The 27,058-nt window shown below is 39.1% G+C and overlaps 1 protein-coding gene across 1 annotated transcript; it reads left to right on the top strand.

Annotated features, from left to right (window-relative positions):
- The first annotated feature begins 2,807 nt into the window (after positions 1-2,807).
- Positions 2,808-26,625, top strand: eeig1a (estrogen-induced osteoclastogenesis regulator 1a). The gene is made up of 12 exons (XM_007547438.2): positions 2,808-2,969; positions 3,055-3,350; positions 16,628-16,748; positions 17,684-17,713; positions 19,332-19,448; positions 20,376-20,422; positions 21,175-21,329; positions 22,740-22,850; positions 23,208-23,403; positions 24,722-24,843; positions 25,881-25,950; positions 26,150-26,625. Exons 2-12 carry the CDS (start codon positions 3,208-3,210, stop codon positions 26,193-26,195), a joined length of 1,158 nt encoding a protein of 385 aa, XP_007547500.1. The 5' UTR covers positions 2,808-2,969; positions 3,055-3,207; the 3' UTR covers positions 26,196-26,625.
- The last annotated feature ends 433 nt before the right edge of the window (positions 26,626-27,058 follow it).

Genomic DNA, 27,058 nt, shown 5'->3' with positions numbered 1-27,058 from the left:
TGTTATGTTTAAAAAATAGTTTAGACTGAATGTTGGTCAAAACAGATCAAATGGATTATTCTATCAACTATCTTATTTAGATTTAATGAAGAAATGGTTGTTGCAACTCTTGTAAATATTGATTGAATCTGAACCTATCTGTCTTATACAATTAAATGACTGTAGTTCTGTAAAATAGTATTTAACTCCTTATATGTTTCTTCTGTTTACCTGAGTGAACCAGAGTAAAAACAAAAAGCAGTAAAATGATTGAATATAATAAGAGGATTGAACTCCTCTCACTATCCTCTGCAGGGCCCTTCTGTCTGCTGTTCTGCACACTGTAAAACATTTGAAGATGGTTTAACTTGAAAACAAAAGTCCACCTACTGCATCGAAGGTGCAATTTAAGTCAACAAAAAAAATTGTATTGGTTTTAACTCAGAAATTAAAGTTCATGAAGTTGATTTAACAACAAGAGACAAGTTGTATAAACATTGTTTTTTAAACTCATTAATCTTGAATTGCGAGTTTTAACTTAATGCTGCAATTTAAACCAAATAATTATTTCACAATATGCAAGGAAAAAAACTGCCTTCATCTAGTTAAAGAGCACATATTTCTGTATTATTTTCACTCACAACATCAAAGTTAAAATAAATACATATTTTACTTAAGAATAATTTAAATTCTTGTTTCAAATCGCATAAACAAAGTTTATGGTCAGATTATGAATATTTATTCAACATCAGCATGAACTCTGCTCAAAAACATTTAATGTGAACAGGATCTTCAAGCTTTGCAAGCTGTCAGCTGCATTAAGAACATTTCTCTCAATAACACAAAAGTCATATCAATGTAATGCATTTCTGTCTCAGGATACAAAAACATGCCGCTTAGCACTCTAGGAAATAGTTTCTACAGCTGCCTTTTTCTTCTTTCAGTTTTTTTAAGTACTAACATAAAAACTCTTGTGGGTTTAACAAAATTAATAAAAAGTTAACACAACTTACTACTGTAAGTTTATCTTTCACAAACTCACACATTTAGGTTCAAAATCTAAAACTTTCTAAATTTATTTGACTTACATAGTAGGAGATTGTACTAAATGTAGCTCAAACGTTTTACAGTGCAGCTGCAGTACCACACTGAGGATGCTGGGAGAAATGGTAGTTTGAGCAGCTACTGCTGAGCCAGTTCCATTATTTCAGGGTTCTTTGACCAGATGAGGTCAGCAGAGACGCGTAATGCACCAAACTTCATGCCCACCTCCCAGTTGGCAGTGCTGAGGGTTGTGAGCTCAGACTGTGACTTTTAAGTTGATAATCATCTTCGTTTTGCAACAACTGTAATTTTTGACATTACAGTGGCTGATTGTTTGTAGCAGAAACATTTGGAAACTCAGTCAGCAAAAGAGATTATACTGGTTTTACATCTTTTTTTTTTCATATTTTAAGGTAAAAATGATCTATTATCATAGACACAGAAAATCTGATTGCATTGCTGTATTTCATGTCATTATTATTTTAAATTATACTGTGGAAATATTTGAGTTTGTGTTACAAGGTTTTCAGCAAACTAACGTAAAGATGATGCATCTATATCGTCGCACTTACTTTATGTTATAACTATGTTGTCTGATTGATGTTTTTCCACGCTTTAACTGTTGAGCATCCCAAAGAAACACTGTCTCTTTTTTGCATTTAGGAGCACAAAAAATGTCAATAAAATGATTTGATTGGATTCTAATTGAGGAATCAGAGCTCCAGTCCGGTTTTCTGTAGCTCAACGCTGCCCTCTGCTGATCTGTTCCTACATCGTCTTTAAAGTTAGGAAACCTCCAAACAAAAACAACAAATAAAAAAAAACATCAAAAAATAAAAATAAAAAACACTGATTGAAAGGTAGAAAATGTGAATTAAACAGCAAAACAAGGTGATTCAAAGAGCAGTTAGCTGAAAACTTGTCAGGAGATGATTATTTAAAATGTGAAAATTAATACCTGTTTTTCTGACATAAAATTATTTAAGATGCTCCTTTTGTTTTTGCACTAAATGTCTCAGTGGTAGTAACTAGTTATAAAAACAAGCGTTCGACTGAGAGACCCATAGAACAACAACCATACACGTTCACTCATACACAAGGACAATTTAGAGACAAATTAACCCAACAGTCATGTTTTTTTTGGCATTGGGGGGAAGCTGCGATACCTGGAGAGATCCCACAAATGCTTAGGGGAAAACATACAAACTCCATACAGAAAGACCTCAGGAAATTCTTGTTGTAATGCAACAGTGCTAAATAAATAAAACAAAATCAAGAATTTTTAATGTTCCATTCAAAGTCCTGAACTGAATCTGATGATGATGCTGTATCCTGATAAGAAGGCAATTCATGCTCCAAATTTAATGACTACTTCCTGCTTCTGCTAGAGTAAAAATATATTAAAATAATGCTACTCTTACTTGAGTACAAATTTTGGCTGCTCTACAAACTCCATGCAGAATATATATAAAATCATGGATTTAATAAGTGTTTCTTAGTCCTATGAACATCTGGCCGCACAGCGGCGCTGTTTCACTTAAAATTCTACTTGCAACATGTCTCCGTCAAGTTAGTGAAAGTAAACCGGAAAAGGGGACATTGCTATTTAAGCAAAAAAACAAAAAAAGTTAGCATTAAAAACATTTAAGCAAATAAAACTCAGTGATAAAGTTTAAATGTTACTTATCTCAGATGCAGAAACACATACGGTGTTTTGGTGTTTGGTTATGTTGAGAATGACCGAGTTATTTTAGATTTTGAGCCTTTATTCTGAAAGATGCCAAACGGAAGTTAGATAGCACCCGGTACCAGTTTAGTTGATGCTGCAGCTAACAGCAAAGTTGTCTTCGGAACCGCAAAGAAAGGCGGACTGGGTCTTCTTTTCTGACACTTTAATGTTGTGAACCTTCTGCTGGTGGGTTTCACAGAGGTCGAGATGAGTCTAGGTAGGTTTTTCCACCCCTAACCTTCACGAACGTTTCCTCCGCGTCCGTAAACCGTTACTAACAGTTTGACTTGATTTGTTTCCAGATTTGAGCGCTGAATCCCGTCTGAAGGAGAAGAAACAGCGGAGTTCGCCTGCAAAATCCCTTTAAAAGCGTCAGCGGTTTGTTTTTATCTTCGTCTGTTTTTACCAGCGGTTCGGTTAGTCGTCGGTTTTAAGCGAGTTTACGTGGTGAAATCATGGCGTTCTTTGTGAAAAAGAAGAAATTCAAGTTTCAGACCCAGCTGACCCTCGAGGAGCTGACCGCTGTGCCTTTCGTCAACGGGGTTTTGTTCTGCAAACTGCGGCTGCTGGACGGAGACTTTGTCGCTACTTCTTCCAGGTACAAAAAACAGTCAGAAAAAAGTTGCAAAATTGCTTTTAAATGCTTAAATAATGGCGTTTAAAAGTTATGTTACACTTTCAGATCTAGTTTTAATGAATTTTTGGAGGAATTCTGGGAATTATACACACGTGCTTTGAGTTTTTTTTTTTTAAATGTCTGCCCCAATCAGTCTATTTAGTCTTTTTTTGTTCTGGAAACTCTAAGAGTTCGCATATGGGCTGCTAGGCCAACTTAACCTTGCAATGACATTAAATTTAATTAAAAAATGCTTTATTTATGCTAAGCAAAAGTTAACTCAATCAAGTACCTTGGTGATTATCTCCTGTAGCAGTCTGTCAAGCAGTGAGTCTGAAGAGGCTTCTGACTAAAGATTGTTGCTGTATGCGAACAGATAAATATCTGGCAGCAGAGATATTTCAGAATAGAAATATCTTTTTTGTCCTACATTGGGGGAATTCAGGTGTAACAGGAACAAAGTGAGAGAATCGAGGCATGTAGATTCACGAAAAGATGAAAGTATAAATATATATATGAAAAAACTAAGTTAAGAATAAGATACTGTACAAAAATACAACATAAAATACTGTACAGTTATCCAAAATGTGCACTTTGATCCAAATGAATGTGCAGCTGAGTAGGATTATAGTATAAAATGTAAAAAAAATAAAGTGTATTTACACATTAAAATCAATACACTATCTAGAATAAGTAAAAATAAAACTGTGCAGTAATATTACAGAAGCATATTCTGGATCAATAACTCAAGTTGTTGGCACAATTCTCAGTTCCTAGCTTCTTAGCACTGTTATGATGGTCTTGTCTATTAAATATTTTGCTGTTACTCCTAAGAAAATAATTAAAAACAAAAACACTGCAAACTTTGGCTCAACTAGTTATTAGGGTTAGTTGGTGATCACACTTTTAACACACTTTTCTTCGGTCTAATATTTACATTTGTTTGATCTGAAACAAAGAAATCACAAAGGGGAGAACACTTTTGTTCTCAATCTCTTGAGACTTCTTCACAAATTACATGTTGAGCCAAAAATGTAATTTGTTGCTGTTTGTAGCAGAGAATTATATCTTCTTTACCATCCTGTTCATTTTGTGGTGGCAAGATAAATATGGATCCTCATCCAGCCTTTTCCATCACAGCTCCAGGTTTTTTTTAACTGCTGCTGTGATTGTGTGTATTTTTACGTTTACTCAAGTTGCTTTTTTTTCTTGTGGTCCTTTCCTGACTTGTAATCAGCAGAAGAAAGTCTTGAAAGACATGTTTTCTTGTTTTTCCCACTTTGAAGAGTGGCTAAAACAGGAAAATGTCATATTTAGTCATTTAAAAATTACTAGCCACTAATCAACTTGAAAAAGTAAAACGTACAAGTAAAAATGCCTTATAGGAATGATCAGTTTTGCCACAAAAAACACCACAATAAGTAATCAAACTTTTGAATCTTTTTACATTTTCAGTGAGATTATGACACTGCAATAGAAACTGAAGCTTATAGGGGTGACAATAAAGTGAGAAAAGCTGCATTGTTTCTTATTAATATTATCCAAGAATACTGACACCAAGTTGTCATAAAAAAGGTTAAACATGCTGTAGGATTATCTGGTTTTAAGTTTTCTTCCTTCCTCAAAGCTCAGTTTGAGTTTTGTTTGCAGGTTGTTGAGTTTCTGCAGCTCAGGCTGTCTATCGGAGAACTTTTACCTCTTGAATCATGTTTAATCGCAGGGTGTAGCCATGTTAAGCCACCTCTCTGAGTCTCTGCGCTGGAACCTCTCATGATCTTCCAGACTAAACACAGCTAAACTCGGCTCATAAGATCTGTGTTTACAAGCTTTTAACCTCCACTGAGATTAGCCAGATTGGGAAGATGACTCTCAGCTGGCCGATTCAGATCTTTCTCTGATCAGTTCCCAACATCTGCAGCTTTAGCCTCTTTTCCTGCCCTCGTCTTTGATTCCCGGTATCGGATTTGTTGCCTGGAAATATGTTTGCTCTGCATCTTTTCACTGATAAAGTGACAGACTGATGCACTAGAGACTGTTTAATGTTTGCAGTCTGGCTCTTAAGGAAGCACAAGCACAGTTTTAAAATCCGTAAACCATTGTCCCAAACAATTTCAAGCTGCAGAGGTGTCAATTTCAAACTCATTTTTATTTTGGGCCCAGTCAGTAAAAATAAAAAGTGAAAACTGGATAAAACAGGAGGTCATGCCACTAATTTGGTAGTATTTTACATATTTAAAACAAAAACAAATCAATAATTAGTGTAGACAGTTACCGATATTGCTTATATCATGCTAAGTTTTTCAGCCATATTTTCCAGCCCTAAGGTAAACCAATAGAAAATGAATCAAATTTCAGATCTTCATGTGTTGGCTGGCTTCAGAGATTAAATCTGGTTTAAATATTTACCACCTGAAGCTGATCTGCAGTTTCATCAGCTCTTCGAATCACATCGCATCTTTTTCCACTCAACCAAACTGCGTCTGTGCACGTCATGTCAGAGGTCGTCCGCCTCTCTCCTGGTTATGCAACAGCTCTGATTTCCCTCCCTCCCTTCTCCGTTATCATCTGAAAACAAGGCGCTCTCAGAGGAGCGAGGGACGGCACAGAGAGGCTTGTACGCAGATTAGGGTTATGTCACCGATCTGACAAACGTGGTCTTTGTACGACGGCCCTTGTTCTTGCCGTGGGTCACGAATCGGGACCGGTGATCCATCGGGCTGTGAAAGAGGGTCACATGTTGGGAATGTGACTGACTGGTTCTCAGGGAAAGTTTTGTTTGGCTCCTCTGATCTCAGCCATCAGTGTCACTCACTTCAGATAACGCAGCTGCTGTAGGAAAACACTCCAGATAATCCAACCGCACTCTTCCTCATTGGTTCTTAATACTTGTATCTTTGTCGGAGCACTGAGGAAATGAGCAATAAGTCGGTCGGTGTAAAGAATCTGTGAATCTCCTGTTGTATCCGTGGATGATACATAAAGGAGTAATAATCTGATTTTGGTTTTCACCTTAAGAGATCGGAGCAGGAAAATGCTTCTGAAAATTTGTTTCCCTTGATGGAGCAGTTTTCAAAGTTTGGTCTGTATTCCTGAAACATTGTTTTACCTCTGTAACAGTTGGACATGAAACACAGAAATAAATCAATCTGGTTTTTGGACAATATGGCTGAAAAACATATCACAATATAAGCCTTTCATATCAGTCAATATCAATAATTGATTAGCTTTTTCTTTTGTATGTCTGAAACACCACCAAACAACCTTTTCTTCCCTCCATGCTGTTTCTTTTTTTATTTTTAAGCATTTATGAGGAACAGTGGCAAAACCTTAAACTGCTGCTGCACCAGTTACTCAAGAGGTTGTTGCTAGGTAACCAAAGAGCGAGTGAGTGAGTTGCTAGGTAACCAAAGAGTGAATTAGTGAGTCGATTCCACCAACCTAGCTTAGCTGGTAGTTAGAGGTTGAGCAGCTAAAGCCTTACCTCTGCCTACATCTCCCAGAATGCTGTGGGGTTCCATTGTGGCAGGAAGGATCTCTGTCTCTTGACTGCCATGACATGCTAACATGTCAATTTCTGAGCACTGGAGACGATATGTCACAGCAACATGTCCTGGATGACACCATCAGTTGTTGACAAACACTGCTAATCCACATCGTTTGCTTTTGGTGCTCTTCTTTAAATCTGCCTGGCCGTATGGGTAGAAAACAGACGCCTTTGTTGCGTTCAGATTTCATCTTTTTATAGGCTTTTGTTCATGAGGCATTGCTTTTTAGGTCAATTATTCCCTCTGGTTTTGGATGTTGTGCAGCTGTAAGGAGTTTTGCTCTTTTATTTATTTTTTTAGCTGTCAGACGGTAACCATGGCAACCAGGGTTTCTTTTACACCTGGTTGCAGCTGATTAGCATCTCATAAGCTCAGATAATGCCACTAAAAAGCAGAGAAAGGAGGAGGAAGTTCAAATCAACTCTTCCATCTATCACGATCTACAATGACTCTGAAGATATCTGAATGATATTAGTTATGACAATGTTTAATTTCCCTTTGGAATAAATGAAGTATTTGGTAATTAAATTTAATTAACATGTGCTGATCGTATTAAGCTTAGCTTGCTCCAGGTTTACTGGGTAAGCAAAATGTCACTTTGTTCCCAGATTTAATTAGATTTTTTTATTTCATTCACTCATTAATAAATATGAACAGTTTATGTAACTACTAAAAGAAACTGAAAGAAAAGGAGCAGAAAGAAGTCTAAGCTTATATCAGCCCCTTAACATAAAATTAACCAATCAACTCAGACCATTAGAAACACATTTCAAATACACAACAAAACATCAGCTCATTTAACAAAACATTGCTTCATCATAATAATTTTCAAATTTCTTTTAAAAACAGAGATTTAGGACATTTTATCTCACTTTCAAGATTGTTCCACAAACCGACACCTTTAATTTAAAGGCATCTTTCCATTATTGTGTTGTGAATCCACAACACAATAATGGGGGGGGAGAAACTTTGTCCAAGTTTTTCATTTTGTAGTATTGAATGTTGATGTCTCTGCTTCATATTCTTAACCGAACCCTCTTCCATCTTTTTGGTCTGAGTTTGTAGAATTTTAAAGTTGTTTTTACTCCACATGGAAAACATTTTAAAACTGAAGTTATCAGACATTTATCAACACAGGAAGGAGCCCGTTGCATCCAATCGGCCACGTTCCCCAGCTGAAAATGTGTTTTCATTCTGTGCAGCTTTAGAAACAGATGGCCTCCATCTTGATTTGGCAGAAATCGGGCTCTGCTGCGACGGCGTCTTTCCATTATCAGCACTGCCTTTCTATTTGTCACACATTGAATGTTTACATTTCGAACATTTTATAGTTTGGCTTTTTATTCTTGTTCATTCTGACATCTCAACACTGAAAAGTTTTGTGCAGGGCAGCTTGGCTGTGGGAGATATTTTTCTCTGGATCGGGGTTTATCGTGTCTGATGTGGAGACGAAATAAGAGCCAAGGATTTTTTTATTGAAGTTTTATAAAGAAAAGGAATGTTGGAGTGCTTAGGAGAGGGAACGGTTGGGTTTTAAGAGGGTGAGCACAGAAAGTGAAGATCTCAGAAGTGTGTTCACCCGAATTTTTGTCTTTTTTTTTGGTGACATAAAAGCTAAACGTCAATAAAATCATTCTAAAACTTTTTTCCCATGTTATTTGTGCAGTATCTACTGTGTAAAACAACCGAATCCTTCAGTCAGACATGGCAGAGAGATGCAAAAATCAAAAAGATCTCATTGTACAAAGGTTCCAGTCAGGAGAAGTCTACAAAAAATGGACAGTATTTTTCATGAAATACTTCAGTGAAGATTGTCATTATTTGGGCTTTTTTTCAATCTGAGGGATACATTTGGTCCAAAGCTTCTGAGTGTTGGCTATGAAGTTGAAGATGGATTTAATTTTTCAGCAGCACCATGACTCCAAGTCCACTTCCAAATCTGTAACAGAATAAAATGTTTGTAATGGCCGAGGCAGAAATAAATCTAACAGAAAATCTGTTTGGTCACTTGAAGAAGAATGTGGATAAGATGTTGAGTTGGAGAAACTTTGCAAGGCAAAATAATGATGGACTCTGACGAAAGCAGACTGAATGCTAGCATCAAACTAAAAGGTATTTTAATAAAGTAGTGGATCAGGGATGTAAACAAATTGTTTTGTTTTTATGCTTAGTGGCTGCCATGAAAAAAAGACATGGCTGGGTTCGTTCCAAAAAGGTATCGACTCCATTAGTCGGCGGTTTTTAGGTAATGTCAATATTTCCAATGTTGTTGATTTGAAATGTTGGAAGCTTTGCAGTATTAGTATTCAAGTAAATTAACATTGAATTCCTTACTTTTAAGTTGCCGCTCCAGTTGTGGGTTGCTTTCTGGTTACGTTTGTCGGGTTTGTTTCCCGGCAGCTCGTTCAGGATGTGCTTCTTAGGAGCCTTCACAGTGCAGTGAACCTCTGGGTGGAGTTGGCACAGCGTCCGGGCCGTCTACTGTTGACCTTTTGGGAAAATTTAAAGTGTCTCTTCCCCTCCATGTGCAAAACACTGGGGAAGGTTTTGGTCTTGTTGGATGGTGAGCTTCTACCAATGGTATTTATAAAAAGCTGACATTTTGTCTTTTTTGTCATAATAAGTAAGAAAAATTAGTCAGTTTGTGTTCTTTAGAGAGTCTTTGTATGAATCTCAGTGGATCAGCTCTGTACCTTTTTAAGTTTTGGAGGTTTGGCACAACATTTCTGAGGTTTTGTCACTGTTGGAGTCTGCTTTAGTGAATCAGTGGAAACAACCAATAAGCCGTCCCTGGAGGTCTTTTGTCCCTTGCAGTGTTAGACTGGAGGAAAAAAGAGTCACTCTTTCCAAAGTCTCCAGACATAATCGAATTTGTGCTTTAGTCCAGAGAGATGAGGAATGGGACTCATAATGAAAAGCAGGAAGGATCCCAGAAAGGGAGCAAGAGTTTGTCAGGGATCAACCGGGACGATCCGCTTTTTCAGCAGCTGTTTCCTGTTTTCATCAGACTTTTCCAGTTGTTAGTGTTTTGATGGGACGTGAGGGAAGGTGAGGGGGTTGTTTTGGACTGGACCTGGCTGGTGCCTGAGCAGGTAATCAAAATGGACTTCCTTCCACACTGCAGCTTCCCAGGGAAACTGATTGTTAATGTTGCTCCGCTCTGTGTTTGTGTTTCTGCTTTGGATGAACCAGAGGAGACCGTTCCTCTGAAGAAACATCAAAATCTTGATTTAGGTCCTGATAAGATGGAAAGACGTTAGATGGTTTCCCTTTTATTTGTCACACTAGCTGCATTTCCACCTCAGATGTGCGCAAAACTTTGTTGAGCTGGACAAAAATGGCTTAAAACGTATCGATAATTACTCATTAATTTTCTGTTTTAAATATCTGGAATACTGCCAAACTGGTGGCATGATTCCTCTTTTATCCACAGTTTTCACTCCACACTGTTTTTTATTTTTAATCAGTTATGAAGCACAGTGGTAAAAATCTAAAGTATTATTGTTAATCACAATAATTTTTGAGACAATTTCTCAGTGAGCTAAATTTGTCGTCCTGGCTGGCCCAGCGATGATGGCCGCTAAGACTGAAAGGAGTGTTGCGTTCAGTGTTTGACCCTGTAGCGTTTGGGAACATCCTGACTCCCCTCCTGTCCTGACGTCACCGTCCCCGCTGCAGGATCTCTGCGCTCTGCTCTTGGGTTGTTTATCTGAGCCCCCAACGCGACCCGACCCAGCCGCGGCCTTCCAGAGCAGCCAGGATGGTAGATAAGGATCCCATACCGCCTGACATGATGAGTCATCACATGCTGGGGTCCAGCGTGGGGCCATCGGTCGTCACGGACAGCATGTTTACTTATCGCTCATTCAGGCCGGGGGTTAGTTTATCTTCTTCAGGCTGATCAGAGGGAAGAGAGTCCCTTTCTGTTGAATATTCTGTTGGTTTTAGACTTTTTCCTCCTGGTTCAAACCAAGCAAAGCTCTGATAGATGGAGCCCAGACTTATTTACTGAAGCCTGTCGGTCCAGATTAAAGACGTTTGGTGTCAGGGAGGTCAAAATAAACATGAATCCAGGAACTCAGGGGTGTCCAAAATGTGGCCCAGGGCCATTTGTGGCCCACTGAAGGATTTTGGGCGGCCCCAACATCAGTTCTAGAAATGAGAAAATCTGGTCTGCAAGCATTAGTGGTAGATTCAGATATAGGCCTGTCATGGTAACAAATTTTACTGGATGATTAATTATGATAATGTTGTCGTTTTTGAGAACATTTTCAAGTAATAAAATGGTAATGGCATAGATCACACATCCTCAAAGATCAATAAACTTTAAGTTCTAATGAACACTTAACAGTGGAACAGAAAGACATGTCAGATATCCAAAATAAATAGTCAAAACAACAGAAACGACAAAATGATTTAGGAAGTCTCGGCAAGCAAAGTTGTCTTTCAGAAAATGGAGCTGGTTGAGACCGAAGCACCAAACTGAAGACTTCTGTCATCCAATTTTTGGTGAAAAGAAAGAAAGAAAAGAGAAAAAATCATAAATCGTTCAGATGGAAATTACTGAGCTTGTTTAAATTTATAATGCTTTTTCAGGCAGCACGTTTTGTATTTAATTTTTAGCGATAGACCCAGTCAAAGTTACTCAGCTCCTTATTGGTGAACTTGAACTACGCCAATGGTGAAGATTTTCCTCACTAAAGCTTTTCCAGGAAGGAGTTTATATTAACGTGGGTCTCCATGGTGCCTGCCGTTCTGACAGAAGATGCAGAAACTATTTTAAGATGCACACGATTTCCTTGGAATTTGCTCCATGCATTTCTCTGGAAATCACACAAAGATCAGAAAATGACAACCAACAAAATGCCATTCAGGAGACTAGGAGAGAGAAAAAAAGCAGTTGAGCCACTATGAAAGGACAGACAAGACTTTGTTTCCTAAAGTTTTTCTGTAAAACTCCGGGTTTCTAGCTGTGTGTTTGGGCTCTGGGTGGATCAGTAGAAGCCTTAATCCTAATCCATGCCACTCCCACCACTTCCTGATTAATTACTGTTCAGCAAAAGACAAAAAATTCTTTACAAAATAAATTACTTGCATGTCAAACCTTGTCCTCTTTCACCATTCTTCCAACATTGCTATTATCATGTTATCTCTCAGAATAAACACTTGCCTCAAATCATTTTGTTTTGTTCAGTTAAATTTGCTTCTGTAAATATTTTTGTTTTGATGAGTTGGAGCTCACTCACCGCTGCAGCTCTGAGTTGCTTTCCTATATTACTCATTGAAGGGAATTTCCATTTCCATATTTTCATGACGGACTAAGGAAGTCCTCCCTCTTCCTCTTCCTCTGTGATTAATCCCACAGTCAACATAAAAGACAACCATGAGTGGAAAAACCTGGATTTAAATCTACCAATTAAAAATTTAATCTCTTCTTACAGTCAAAGCAAGATGATAACTAGTTCAGTGCAGAAGCACTCATTCAGTGCTATTTAAATTTTTCTAGCCAGAAAAATTTAAATTTTTCTAGCCAGAAAAATTTAAATAACTTCTCATATCTTTGGTATTGAAAGTTAAGTGAATTGACATAATCAGAGGACAAAGTAATAGTTTTAAAAAATTTGTCTGAATCTGCGATGATGGAGGAAACTGTAGAAACTAAAAAAAAGAAACAAAACATTAAGTGTTGTTGTTTTGTTTAGTTTCAGGGGGGAAAGCATCAGCTAAATTCCTGTTGGCACAATAAATGATTTCATAATTTACTTTTTTAAAAGTTAATCAGAGTTTCTAGGAACTACAGACTAGTTCTTGTTTCCCTGGGGTATAAATATGGTGTGACACAGAGGTCAGTTTCTTTTAGCCTGTTGACACTAACTGGACATGGAGTCATATTTATTTTGGCACCACACACAGTTTGGGGAGAGTAAGGCAGCTAAAACAAGTCTCAGAAGCGCATTGTGGAGGAACTAGAGCATCTTGGAGACATAAAGTCTCCACAACAACCATTAGCTATTCTGTCATGCAAAATTTACATTTCACACATTTTTGTACTTCCATTTGGGATTCTACTGCTTCCAAAAACAGACCAAGAGCTTAAAATATACACCCAGATGGTTTTTGGCAACAAGTTAATGTTTTATGGTGTCTGAAAAATGAACCATTTCAAAAACCTTCTGAATGTAATGTCACAAATCAGCAGGGCTCTGCCCATTACCTAGCAACCCAGCAGAGCTCCAGCACATTTGGTCAGCTGGTTTTACTGCTGCATTCGCTGTACAATGGCTACTGGAAAACACGAGTGTTTTGCTATTGAGTTACCATTTAGAAACCACTTGCTGCATTCTTGTTTGTTGTGCAGGAGACTACACTTCTACTTGTCAAAGATTTACAGTTGTATGATTGTCTGTCTGCTTGCAGCCATTTTCGCATGTGCGTGTAAATGTTGAGTTGGGGGGCGTGGTCAGCAGCAGCTGATTTGGATTTAAAGTAACAAGAGGCCCTACAACAGCTCATTCTGATCTGATCAGATTAAAATCTCATTATCCAAGAATGATTATTGTGCAAAGAATGTAACGAACATGTTCAGTATAACCCAAAGATGTTTCCCAACCTGTTCAAAGAAGCATAGTAGGTCACCTGATTCAGCTTAAACCTCTGACTGCACAACTGCTGGTAAATGTTTCACCACAGTCTCCTCTGATGTTAAAAGCAGAGAGCAGAATTAAAGGTGGCAAACAGCTGAAAAATAAAGGGTCGGTGTGAAGGGTCTCCTCCTCTTCCTCAGAGCTGCTGGCAGCTCGTCGATGGATTTCAGCGTGAGGTTTCCATGGAGCCTGAACAAAACCATCTGGACTGAGGAATGTGGTTCGGGAACGCTCTGGCGTACACTCTGCGGAGGAGCGAAAGCGTGGGGGTCCTGATAAGACCTGTGTGTGTGTGTGTGTGTGTGTGTGTGTGCGCGTGTGTGTGCTGTTGGATTTTAACTTCTTCTCAGAAACTCGGTTGTTTCCCGGGAACGGGGATCATCAAACAGCCTCCCAAATGAGGGAAATTACACGTCCTTTTATCTTAACAGGCCTGTTTTAGATTTGAGCTTTTGTTTTTGGGCTTATTTTGGTTTTAATTCGTATGTACCCGGACTTCAGTTCATTTCATTTAAAAGTGGAGGTTAAAACATCTCATGGATCTTTTTATAAATGACAAAAGCATGTGCTCTTGTAGATCTCCAGCTCCAGAAAACAATTAAAAGAACTTAAAGACAAAAATAAGCCTGCATCCAACCATGATTACGTTTCCTTCCTCTGGCAGGCTGAGACTACAACAACCTGGAGTACATTTCCTCAAGTCAAGTTCCTCAATGAACCGTCTGTAACGTAAAAACCAGACGTGCAAAACGGTTTTCATGAGTAAAATCTCCTCTTCTCACTGACAGATCTGCTCCTATAAAATCTAAGGCATTTAAATGCAGCTCATGATTCAGCTGTGATGCGTGACTCTAACTGGTTAAAAAAGTGAGGAAAGAGCAGAAATGAGGAGGTAAAAATCAGTGTGTGTTGTTGGAGAGCTTTGGGGATAATGAATAACTTGAAGGGGGGAAGGGCGTGTTAAGAGCAGCAGCTGCTGCTGCAGAGCAGCTCAGCCTGTTCCTAACAACTTTCAGTAGAAGAACCTCCACAGGACGAGGTTTCACTCAGCACGTCTTAATGCTCAGTTACCATATTTTTGCTGAAATCTGGTTGTTTTAAGCATGGCTGCATGGCTAATTAAACCCAACAGCAGTCAGACCTCTGTGAGAATCGTTTACATCCCCAAAGCGACTCAAATGCAAAGAAGAAGAACGTTGACATCACACAGCGACGTTGTTTACAAAAGTACTGTAGATGGAGCTGTTTATAGATCGATTTTAAAGTTATTCAGCAATGGGAGCCAGCAGCATCGTCACAAGATCATAACAACTAGGAGGAAGCTAAGAAAGAAATCATTACTGACTACAGCGTCTGTTTGGATGTGAAGTCAGACCCAAGAGTGGTTAGATTATGGTGTGATGCGCTCCAATGACACAAACGTCTTTTATAGGTTCATAATTATAATTTTCAGCCGTTGTTTACGTCCAAATTTACCGCATTTTTCTGGTGTAGAATTATGATGCGTCTCTCACGTCAATGACAGATAAAAGGCAACAAAACACTTTAAAACGGTGGGTTGCAAATCGATTTGCCATGGAAAAGTCAGATGTATAAATGAAGAACAGCGGATTTGTATTGCATTTGTCTGCTGTGTGAATGTAGTTACAGTTACTCTAAAAGTTGCAGTCTGTCATGTGAATGTACGACGATGTTCCCCATTTATTTGAAGATTCGGACTCAAAATTAACCAAATTAAATCAACATAGTTACAATTTTGCTAGTGGTGGGCAGCAGTCTGTTGAGAGTTCAGTCTCATGATTGTTTTTTTGGGGGGTTTTTTCTGCAAAATTTCCTGTCATTTCTTTGTTTTCCTTCCAGGCAGCCAGAGTTTCCTGGGATCTCTTTAAGAGGTCTTCATGGTAGTTAGGCAGTTTTTTTTCTTTTTTTACAAATTTTCCATCCAGTATCTGACCTTTATCAAGTACCTGATCTTATTTGAGCGGCTTCATTTGTGGGAAGATGAAAGTTAAAAATCGAAACAGATATTACTTCAGTGGAGAAGTGCGTGACACGTAGTTGGAGAGAGAAGATTTTATGTTGATAAAAAGAGAAAGTATAAAAATAAAGGAGTAAATAAAATACATATGATGGATTCTGTTTGTCTTGTGCATTGATGTGAGATCAGATTTGTTGTGGCTTGGGTCTATAAATAAACTTATGGTAATTTAATTTTTACATTTTTCATCCACTTTCCTTGGATTTTTAATCAAGAATTAGGTTCTTTTCCACTGTTTTCAAAAGAATATTCCAAGGACATTAAATTATCTTAGGATTTTAGCTGTTTTGTCTTTGAACTTTCTGTCAAAATCTACTGAATGTGATCAATAACATTCATCTGCTGTAGTGTTGATTTAGTTCAACTCTTCGTTTTTGGTTTTTCCTTATTGTGTTTTTTCACTTTGTGTAAAGGATTAGTTACCAGCTGTAAGCATGTAGAGTCACCGCTAATTAAAACACGTTTTCTCCTGGTTTGGGTTTAAATGTTCAGGTTAAGCTGAGTAAACACCAGGTTTCCAGGTTTTTCTTGCTTTGAAGATATCAGGTGGCAGAAAATCAGATTTCCGCGTTTTTCCACGTGTCACATTTTCCACTCTGCTCATAAGGATCCGAAGCTGCTGCAGCGGTTTGCAGGACCTGCTGATCACATTGGTTGTTGTTTTCAGGAAGGAGGTTTGTTTTCACACAGATTGACCACTTCCTGGCTATCATGATGAAATGCTGTCGCTCTCAGGCTTTTCTCACCAGGGTTGTACAAATCAGTGTACGCTGGATCCATGGCAAAAGGTCACAAGGTCGCAAATCTCCACTTCAGAGTGTTTTAAATGATAAATTATACTTAATGTTTATGAACTGTTGGTCTCAGCTCCATTCATTTCCCAGTTAACCTCCTGATTATCCCCAGAGGGGAGTCACTGACCTGTTGGCGATTACAGGAAGAATTTAAGCTTTCATGTTTGTTTGATAGAGATAGAAGAGATGTGCTGAAAACGGTTCCTAAAATGTTTTTGTTCTTCTTCCTTCCTGACAGAGAGGAAGTTCATGAGAACTGTGTCCGCTGGAGGAAGAGGTTCACCTTTGTGTCGAAGATGAGCGCCAACCCTCACACCGGGGTGCTGGATCCGTCCGTCTGCAGGGTGTCCGTCAGGAAGGTACGACCCACGCCGTCAAGAAGGAGACGATTTCTCACCTGGTGTTTCACTTTGGAGGGAGATTCAGTTCTAATACGGTTTTATGGGCAGCTGGCTGAGCCATGCTGGGTTACACACTGTGCTGTGGATTTTTACATCATATATATCTATATATATATGTGTGTTACACACTGTGCTGTGGATTTTTACATCATATATATCTATATATATATGTGTGTGTGTGTGTATATATATATATATATATATATATATATATATAAAAATCTGGTGTTTAGATACTACCAGGGTTTTACAGGAATGTGTTCAGGTTTCCTGTTTAAGCTTTTCTAGAAGAAATTAACAGTTTGGATAAATAGTTGTTTTCCCAAACATTTTACAAACACATGGAATAAAAAGTCCATCCATCCATCCATCCATCCATCCACCCACCCATCCACATATATTTTATGTCCTTGTTTACTGATTTATTCATCATCTCACCTCCTTACTTGTATATCCATTTGTTTTTTTTACTGACTTGACTTTTTATTTACTTAATTACACTTTTCCTTGTTTTGCTCCATTTTTATCCCTTTACTTATTCATTTAGTTCCTGTCTTGCCTACGTCAGAAACAAGCAGGAGTTTTGACTCTAAATTTGTTGTAAATGTTCTGCTGCTCGGTCTGCTGGAGCATTGTGTTGACTTTCAGTCGGTAACAGCAGGTTTGGATTCATTTAGGCAAATGTTTCAGAGACACTTTAGTGCAGATGCTAAATCTTTCAACCTGCTCATTAAACTCCACAGCAGGAGACGAGTGTGTGTGTCTGTGCCTGCGTGTGTGTGTGTGGTCTCCGCCTTTCATTTGATCTATTTGATTGAAGGCCTGTAATTGGAGGCTGACTTAATCAGAACTGAATCACTGGGTTCATTACCGTCTTCCTGTTTTCCCTGCAGGAACTGAAAGGAGGAAAAGCGTATTCGAAGGTAAGAGTTCCTGTCTGCCTCCTATAAATGCATAGAAACAGTTACAGATGGCCCCGTGTCCCTCCTGTAAACCTTAACGTCATGTCATGTAAATATTAGCATTTCTCGCTGCGCTTTCACGAGTAAAACCTCCTGCTGGGTGCAAACATGAATCAAAAACCTGTCTGCCTTGCACTCACGCTTGCCTGGAAGCTGGGAAAACATCCTGGCAGCTCCTCTCTGAGCGTGACGCCTCTGAACAGATGACTCACGTCTCATGAATGCAACAAGGTCGATCCCCGAATGGACCTAAACTCACGCCGATTCCTGGACGATGTTGCACGACAGGAACCGCTTCCTCTGTTTCTGCCCGCTCTCCTTTTGGATTTCCTTTAGTTAAATTTACTCCACTTCCCTCCTTAGAGGTTGCACCTATGAAAACAGAAGCTCCGCTAAAGAAGGGGAAACCTGGGGAAAGAAGAATGGGAACGTTCAACTTTAGCCCAGTTGACTGGAAAAAACGGAACGTCCAGCGTGGATAACGGGCCGATTCCACCTGGAGGTTGAAGTTAAGGTCGAGCAGATGAGGGTCTTATCTGAGATATTTGTGTCAACGCTGGAATTTAGAAACTCCTGACCTACACTTCAGAGGTCAGAGGTTTTAAACCGAGCAGCAGGCGCCACATTCTTGGCTCGTGAGAACTTTGACAGGACAGGATTTATCCGGCAGAAAGCAGTTTGAGGTGGAGGAGCAGACTGGGTCGGGGTCTCCTGCTTCATCACCGGGATGAAAACTGGGCTGTGAAATTACAAGTTTTATAAGACTTATCTTGAGTTTTTTTTAGTAATCCAAGATATGTCAGGTCTGCTGATGATTTTTTTAAAAGTAAAACTGGGCTGATAATTAAATACTTTTAGGAGCCGGTTTTATCTCTTAATACATAAATTTACATCCAATTGTATAAAAACATTACTTGTGTTTTTTTTGGTCAATCAGATGTGGAATTAGTTTGGATTTTGAACCTACATTAGTATAAATGTGGTATGATGCTAATTAGATTCACTAGGCACTTAAGGAATAAAAGGCTTTTCATATCCAATACGTATGACTTATTGTTGTTAACTTTCAAACAAGACTTTGAAATTGAGTCAAAATATGAGTATATACAACCATTGCTTTTTCATCATTAGTGTTTTAAACTTCATATATCGAGTCGTGACTCGCCGCAACAGCTGCTTTTCTTCTTCTACTGTAGATTAAATGCAACATGACAAGCGCTGTCCCCACTGCTTCAGGCTCTCACCAGATTGTTATACAAACCAGACACTGTAAATGCTTTGAAGGGAAATTAGTCTCTTCACTTAGTCTGAGCAGGAAAGTAACGTGTTCCTGTTTAATTCCAGATTTTAGATAAAGACGTCTTCAACGTTAAAAATAAACTCACGTGGTTCTTTTCGCTCCCTGTCATGAACTAAAACTAGAAGCGTTGCCATTAACGAAGTGAAATTGCTCTGGCTGCTAAACACTGGGTGTCACAGGATTCTCCCGTTTTCTCAGCGTGTGCCTGAAATAGATGGCAGCGAAAGCCTCCATTAGTGAATCTAGAATTAACTAAACTCCTCTTTCTTCCCCCCTCAGCTGGGCTTCACAGACCTCAACATGGCCGAGTTCGCCGGTTCCGGCTCCACGGTGCGCTGCTGTCTGCTGGAGGGATACGACACCAAGAACACGCGGCAGGACAACTCCATCCTGAAGGCAAGATGGCGGACGGACGGCATGAAAACCGAGCCTGTATAAAACGTTGCGGCCTCGTTTATATAGCTGAACAGGAACCAGTTTAATCTCTGTCATGTTAAGCTGATGAAAGAGCTCAGTCTGGACTGGTTTTCTGGACCAGATATGTGAAGGCTTTTTTATTTAGAGGGCCTGAACGTGCCTGATCATAAAGATAAAATGCCTTGGAAAGTTTGTCAGATAATTCTTTGGGATTTTAAACCACGTGTCGGTTAAAGCTGCAGTACGTAACTTTTATTAATTTTTCTATACATTTGTTAAATTTATTACGTCATGGCAGATAATTGATGAAAGAAACCGAGCTTCTTTATCTTTTCCCAGTGTTCCCAGTACTAACTACAGAAATATACCACACAGTCAGAAACAACCAATCAGAGACAGGAGGAGGGTCTTAGCACTGTCAATCACTCTCATGCTCACCTCCTCCTACCACAACTGGTTCCACAGATGCTAATGCTAGTTAGCATAGCCACCGATGATGGCAGATAAATGGATTTCCTGTACCAGAAAGTTGTTTTTCCACCATTAAAATGTTTTTCAGCACCAATCTAAAACTAGTCAGATGGTCTCCATCCATTCAGGGAGGAGTCTGGGGCTCTGCAGCGCCACCTAGAGATCACCAGTACACTCTGCTCCGAAGCCAGTCCAGTCACATGAGCTTAATGCATGCTCAGGTTTATTCTGCAGAGTTTCACGTTCTTTGACTAGACCGTTTTGTCTTCTGCTAAGAAATGTATCTCTTCTCTACAAAAAAACACAAAACTGCATGAACTGATGAATAGAAAAATACATTTTGACAAAACTGATTTAAAATCTATGATGTCAGGAAAGTGAAATGGAAGGAGATTCTTCATCTGAGCCGTTGTTTTTTGTTTTTGCATTTTACAGGTGATCATCGGAATGACTCTTCTTTCTGGAGACCCGTGCTTCAAAACGTAAGTAGGAGCATAAATTCAGTTTTTCTCTGAAGAGGCTGGAACCAAATCCTTCCTGCTGCCTTTTCAGATTAAAATTTTAAAATCATTTAGGTGATATTTTTACTGTTACTCCTCCAGGTGTATCTAACACATTTACAGAACTCGTTGGTTCCTTCATTAATCTGGTCACAGATTACATCTGCAGGCGGCCTGCAGAAAATAACCTACAAATTTACCTGAAATTAAACTTAAGCTGCTCTTGTTTCTGTCCCAGAAATGCATTTTGTTGATTAAAACACCAAGTCAGCCTGTTAAAGAAGCCAACCAGTCCAGATGTTGATGTTTTGAATTATTTAAGAACAGAAATGGGTTCTGGTTCTGGTTCTTACTGGTTCTGTTCTGGTTCTAACTCGGTCTGTTCTGGTTCTTACTGGTTCTGTTCTGGTTCTTACTGGGTCTGTACTGGTTCTAACTCGGTCTGTTCTGGTTCTTACTGGGTCTGTTCTGGTCGAACAGTAACATCTGATCCAGTGTGAGTAAAGTGTAGCAAAATGAAGACATGCAGTTTTCTGACATTTCTTCTGTGTCTGCAGGATTTAAAGGTAACGATCAGATTTTTCCTTTTAAACTCATATAATCTGAAGCATTTGCTGAAACAGTGACTCATTTTTTCCTCCGTATCTGTTGAGGCGCAGCCAAACGCAGCAGCTCCCTCTGCTCCTTTAATCTGTTCCAGGCTGATAAAGCTGTTTTGTTTTTCCCCTCTGCAGCGCTCCAAGCACAGCAAAGTCCATCTCCATCCCTGGACGGGAACACACCCTGCAGCTGGACTGCAAGGGGGAGGGGACGGCCGAGGGAACCGGGCCAGCTGGAGGGGTTTCTCTGGGCCGGGCCTCCAAGCCTCGGCCTTCCATCATCAGCTCGGGTGGGAGTCGCTCCTCAAAGCCTCACGTTTCAGCAAAAAGCAGATAAATGGCTGTTTTCTGCCGGGTTTCACTTTGACATGGAGTTCAGTAGAGGAGAACCTAGTTACTGTAAGCAAAGGTCATCAGAGTTCACCTCAGCGAGAAAAACAACGAAAACTGAAAATGAGAAAACATTTCTGAAATGTTCAATAGAAAAAAAAACATGTATTTATAAAACAAACAAAAATAAACAGATATTTATTAACTTTTCAATCAGTTGATGTCAGCTGCCGGCAAATTACGGCACTCCATAATCCATAATAATCTGTAAATGCTCGTCTGCAAAATGGCGTCAGCAAAAGTTGGGCTAAAACAGCAGAGTTAGTTATTGTTCATCAATAATTTAAACATAATCACAACTCAGTGCTTTGACCTTTTTGAATTCTCCACCTACAAGGCTAAAGTATGAAAACATTATGTCTAATCTACCTCGTCTAAAACTAAATAATTTTAAACTAATAATAGCTGATGAAAACTAGAAGCTGTCCACGCAGGCCTTATGTTTGTCTTTCAGACTTTGGATGAGCTCCACTTGTTCTTCTGCACAATGACTAGCAAAAACACTGTAAAAACTAATTTAACTTAACTGACCTAGACAAACAAAACGTCACAACGAAATAAAACTAAACTATAATGAAAAATCCCAAACTATTATATCCCTGATGTAAACAAAGCTTTGGTAGAAGATGCAGAAATGTTTTGTTTACATTGAGAAAAAACACCTTTAATATCCCACACATGGCAGGCTGAGTGGCTGCATTAACGTTTTCATTATTTTCAGCTTCTAAGCTTAATTTAAGAATGTATTTAATCTGAAACTTTTCATTAACTGCACATTAAATCTAAAACCTGTTTTGTTCTGGATGTTTAACTCAGGAGTTTAGCTCCGCTTGCAGAGATTTTTTAAGGGATTTGAGTTTAATGATCAAATTTCCTGTTGGATTAGGATTCAGTAACATATATATATATAAACAAGGTTTATTTCCAGGTACAGATAAGTTTTTGTGTTTTGTAGGCATGTCAGGTCAGTGAAGACATTTAAAAACTTTCTCCAAATTATTTAAAATCTGAAAATGATGCAAAAAGGACAATAAACCTTTAAAATGGAGTTAAAAACTAGATTTTTTAGCTTTTTAGATTTTTTAGGTTCCTTTTCTTTTGTGGAAAAGAAAAGGAACCTGTCTCTGTTTAAGTTTGAAACCTTTTTGTGTTGAAGTCAAACGGTACTTAAAGTTTTATAGTGAACAGAGTAATTATTTTAACGATTTGGTTAGAACCGGGCCGGTTCTCAGTCTGGGTTCTGCATTCCTGAGGCCGATCGCTCGTTGTTCCCACCTACACTGAGCTGACTGATCCGTTTGCTCCTTCAGGCCTGCTGGACGACTCCGAGCCGAACCAGAACCAGTCCGGTGCGGCAGAAATCTTCCAGTCCGGCCATTCTCGTAACTCCAGCTACGCCAGCCAGCAGAGCAAAATCTCAGGTAGGAAAAACCCACCAGCAGGTCCGACGGTGGGTCGAAGAGAATTCAGCAAAATGTAGTTTTAATCTTCTCACTGTGTAGAATAATGTCATTAATCCACCATGTCACTAAATTACAAACATAGATTAAATATTCCAGCTCTCTGCCCACTTTTTTATGTATTTTTTCTTTCTGTTTTGTTTTTATGGTGTTTTTACATGTTTAAAAAGTTTTGAGACGTTATGCAAGATGTTTATAGTGTGAACAACTTTGTATTATGTCTTGATAAACCAACAAAAAAAAAAAGGAAATAAAAATAAACCCTGATCAACTTAAGCTGATAACTTAAATCTCCTGGTCTAATTTCTTCTTCTGCAGGCTACAGCACCGAGCACTCCTGCTCCTCCAGCCTGTCGGACCTCACGCATCGCAGGAACACCTCGACAGGAAGCAGCGCCTCCGGAGGCCTCTGCTTCACCGCTGACCAGCCACCAGAGGGCGACAAGGACGCTGGACGTCCGGAGAGACCCCCTCGCCCCCCGCGGCCAGTTCTGCCCCCAAGCCGACCCCTGAGGTACGGACTCAGAGAAGAGTCCTAAACGCAGATAAAACAACGGGACACTTAATTAACGTTTTAATTAACTCTGTTTATTGCGCTGCTACAAACCGACTTTGATGGACGAGGAACATGAATCCTCCCAAAATGTCTCCCAACAGATTGTTTTCCTGGTTCAGTTAAAAAAAAAAAGACATTTATTTGCATTATAAAGCAGAGATGCACAAAATACTGGAAGTTTATCGTTGTTGTAATTAGTTTTGCAACTAACGATTAATTTTGTAATTGATTATTCTGTTGATTAATCGGATAAAAGAATTGGCACATTCTGCAGATTAACCACTCAAAACCTTTATATACGATGTTAGGAATACATAAAAAATGCAAATAAATAATGTAGCTCCTTTTTTATCGTCTAAAATGCGGTAACATGCCATTCCTTTAGATTGCGATTGATAGTTTGTAGCAGCTAAAAAAAACCTCCTAACATCAACATGTGAAAAACTCAGCCGTTTCTGCAGACTGGACATCGATGCAGTGTAGAGCTGATCTGGTGATTGTTGTTTGGATTAACTGATTAGTAATTGGTGCTTAGTAGATTTTTTTACAGAATTTTTACCAGGGGAAGCTAAAATGCAACTTGAAGAACTTTGAGTAGAAAATATTTAGACAAAGCTGTTTTTTGTTTTTTTATGAAATTCAAAATGTACAAAATGTATATTTGTTTTTTGCAGTTTTCAATCAATTAATTCTCTGTGTGTCGTTTCTTCAGCAGATGCCCCTTTTTAGTGTCTAAATACGCCAGTAAATATTTATTACTAAATTAGTTGACAATTATTTCAATAACTGATTAATCACAATTAATCTGAATAATCATTGCAGAATCACTGCTTGCATTACAAAGAGCAAAGAACTGCCTGTGTTAAATCTGCATGTTTTTTCTAAAGTTTGGGCTTAAAATCTGCTCTGGAGTTCTTTCAGTAAATGGCTTTTTTTTTTAGTTGGTATTCTCCAGATTCATTTACTAAATTAGCTGACGATTATTTTAATAATTGATTAATCATGATTAGTCTGGTTAGTCGTTGCAGTGTCACTGTACGCAGCAGAAATATCAAAAAACTGCCTGAAAAAACGTGAGCATTCAGGCTCCGGACTCCCGGTAATTACAGGAGTTCAAAACCGGAATAGCCTGGAAAAAGCTTAATTCTGCTTTAAAAGCATCCATAACATCTTATTTTACCAGTTGAAACACCAGACGTGCCTTAACGTGTGTTCATACAGTCAGCCGTGTTGGCGCTGCCTCAGCAGCTAACGTGCTGTTTGCTCTGTACTTCAGGAGGAAGCAGGACTCGGTGGAGAGTCACCCCACCTGGGTCAACGACACCCGCATCGATGCCGACGACATCGTGGAGAAAATCGTCCAGAGTCAAAACTTTGCAGATATCAACCACACCGAAGGTACAGAGGGAGCGTTTCTCTGGCCTCAGAGGAGTTAAAGCAGCGTTTGCAACACGGTTTAATCTTTCCACACCATCGCTGGAGGGTTTTAGATACGAGAGGGTGGAGCGTGTCCCAAATGTCACAACTCTGATGAAACTCAAACTTTCAGCCCGCAGAACTCCGCCTGTTGCAAGACTTCTCAAACACAAGTGATCCAGTTTGATCCAGTCCAGGCTGGATTTAACACGACTGACTGCAGAGATTGATGTAGTTATAAAATAATGGCTCCATTTTAACTAAAACCTCTGATTTCAAACTCTTTCAGGAAGGTTTACATCTCAAAATGTGTGGAAGCACAGAGTGGATATTTTCTGCATATCCTCAGTGTTTTTATTCCAGATAAAAACACTGATTCGTTCCTCCAGATGCTCATCGCGATCATCTCGAGATATGATTGGTGTGTGTTGAGCCTGATTCTCGTTTTCTCAAGAAAACCATCTGGAAATGAACTTATCCTAAGAAAATCACTGAGAAGATTTATGCAAAATGTCGGCTCTCTACTTCCTCTTGACACTTTTCTACAAAAAACAGAATTGGTGTCACTGGATTTTATTTAGGGGCATCAAAGTAAGAGGAACCGAATATAAATGGCCACCAAACATAGAATGTTTTTTTTTCCTCCCAAACTTTGTTTTTTAACAAATTGTGCAGTCATGTGACTCTCACTACATTGTACATATAAAGCAGGCTGTACAACTTCCTTTATAATCTAAGTTATGATCCAGCAGCCTCCACTCACAGCAGAAACATGGAATGTTTTTAATTGTAAAACTGTTAAAAAAAAAAAACTTCATGAATTTTCACTTCAGTATCTACTTTAGCAAACTGTTCCAGGTGTCTGAGCACGTTAGCAGGGTAGTAAATGCATCACTGCACGTAAAACATGTTGGTTGCAGAAACTCATCAGAAAGAAATGAAAGCTTTAGAAAAGCCTCAGCAGTGAAATATGCTAACACCAGTTTCCCTGCTGGTTTCTGTCTGTTTCTGGCTTCCAGACAGCAACCTGCGCCTGTTTGTCAGCAGAGACGGAACCACGGCGCTCAGCGGCATCCGACTGGGAAACAGGTGACCCTTCCTGCTCTCCACTCATCACACTTTCACTTCATAACCACCAGAGAGCAGATCCAGCAGAGGATGCAGATAGAGCTCTGTGGCTAGAGCCATGCAGCTAGAGCTCTGTGGCTAGAGCCGTGCAGCTAGAGCTCTGTGGCTAGAGCCCTGCAGCGAGAGCAGATTCTCATTCTGTGTCTGTTTTTGTCTTCAGGGTTTCTGCCGGCGGCTACGAGCCGGTGGTGATCGAGAGCCACTAACCGGCCGCCTGCTGTCTCACTGGTTTTACTGGAGCTTCAGCTGGTCTGACGCCATGAGAGGAAAGCCTATGTCCGTTTGCACTTTATGTCCAGTTCGTTGCAGCGTTGGCCTGCGCTCTGTTAAAGCTGTATCTTTGTGATGTTGAAGGGAATGCACAAAATGCTCCTCATTGTGTGTGAATATGTTGCAAGGATTTCCAATGAAGACGTTCAGAGGTTTCAGACATCATTTTGTCTGCAGCTTGTTGTTAAAACTGAAAGACGGTAAATAAGATCAGAAAAGGTCAAGAGAGGAACAATCGACTGTTTAACAGAATAGGAAAAAAAACAGCCACCAAAACATTTTATTTACCTGTCAACAACTTTCTCTAATTTTTTTTGTTTAATAAATCAGGAGTGCAGCTCTGTGACCCGATCAGGGAAAACATCAGAGGTCTGACAAAAGCTTGATCCGCAGATTTAAAACTGACAGTTCAGCGTTTTTCCAGCGATTTCTCCTCGCTTTGGTCAGGAAAGCTTGTTGCTTTTCTTGCAGCCGTAACGTTGCCACTATGTTTCCTTCAGCGGAGTATCCGGGCCACCAGGAAAGAAAAACAGGAGTAACTTTCTGTCACAAAACTCAGAGGTTTTTGGAATAAACTCAAAACTTTTCTAGAAAAAACAAGAACATTTCTGAGCTCTAGAAGTCAAAAATTTGTGAGAGAAGAAATTTTGAGATTAATTTCCGTTTTGAAATTTTTAAAAATTAAAATAAAGTTTTATTTGTTTGAGATTAATCTCAAATTTTCCTTTTTTTCCCTAGAAAGTTTCTGAGTTTAATCTCAAAATTTCAGTTATTTTGTAGCAAACATTAAGCTTTTCAA

This window comes from Poecilia formosa, unplaced genomic scaffold (assembly GCF_000485575.1).
Source record: "Poecilia formosa unplaced genomic scaffold, Poecilia_formosa-5.1.2 Scaffold20, whole genome shotgun sequence".
In the NCBI taxonomy this organism is placed as follows: Eukaryota; Metazoa; Chordata; class Actinopteri; order Cyprinodontiformes; family Poeciliidae; genus Poecilia; species Poecilia formosa.
The sequence above is the reverse complement of the archived record's forward strand: the minus strand, read 5'-3'. Positions and strand labels throughout refer to the sequence as shown.

What these genes read in the sequence shown, in the direction of transcription:
- eeig1a (XM_007547438.2), top strand. Translation starts at nt 3,208, where the DNA reads ATGGCGTTCTTTGTGAAAAAGAAGAAATTCAAGTTTCAGACCCAGCTG. An exon ending in TTTGTCGCTACTTCTTCCAG is followed by an intron (nt 3,351 to 16,627) that starts GTACAAAAAACA and finishes CCTTCCTGACAG; the next exon opens with AGAGGAAGTTCATGAGAACT. An exon ending in GGCATCCGACTGGGAAACAG is followed by an intron (nt 25,951 to 26,149) that starts GTGACCCTTCCT and finishes TTTTGTCTTCAG; the next exon opens with GGTTTCTGCCGGCGGCTACG.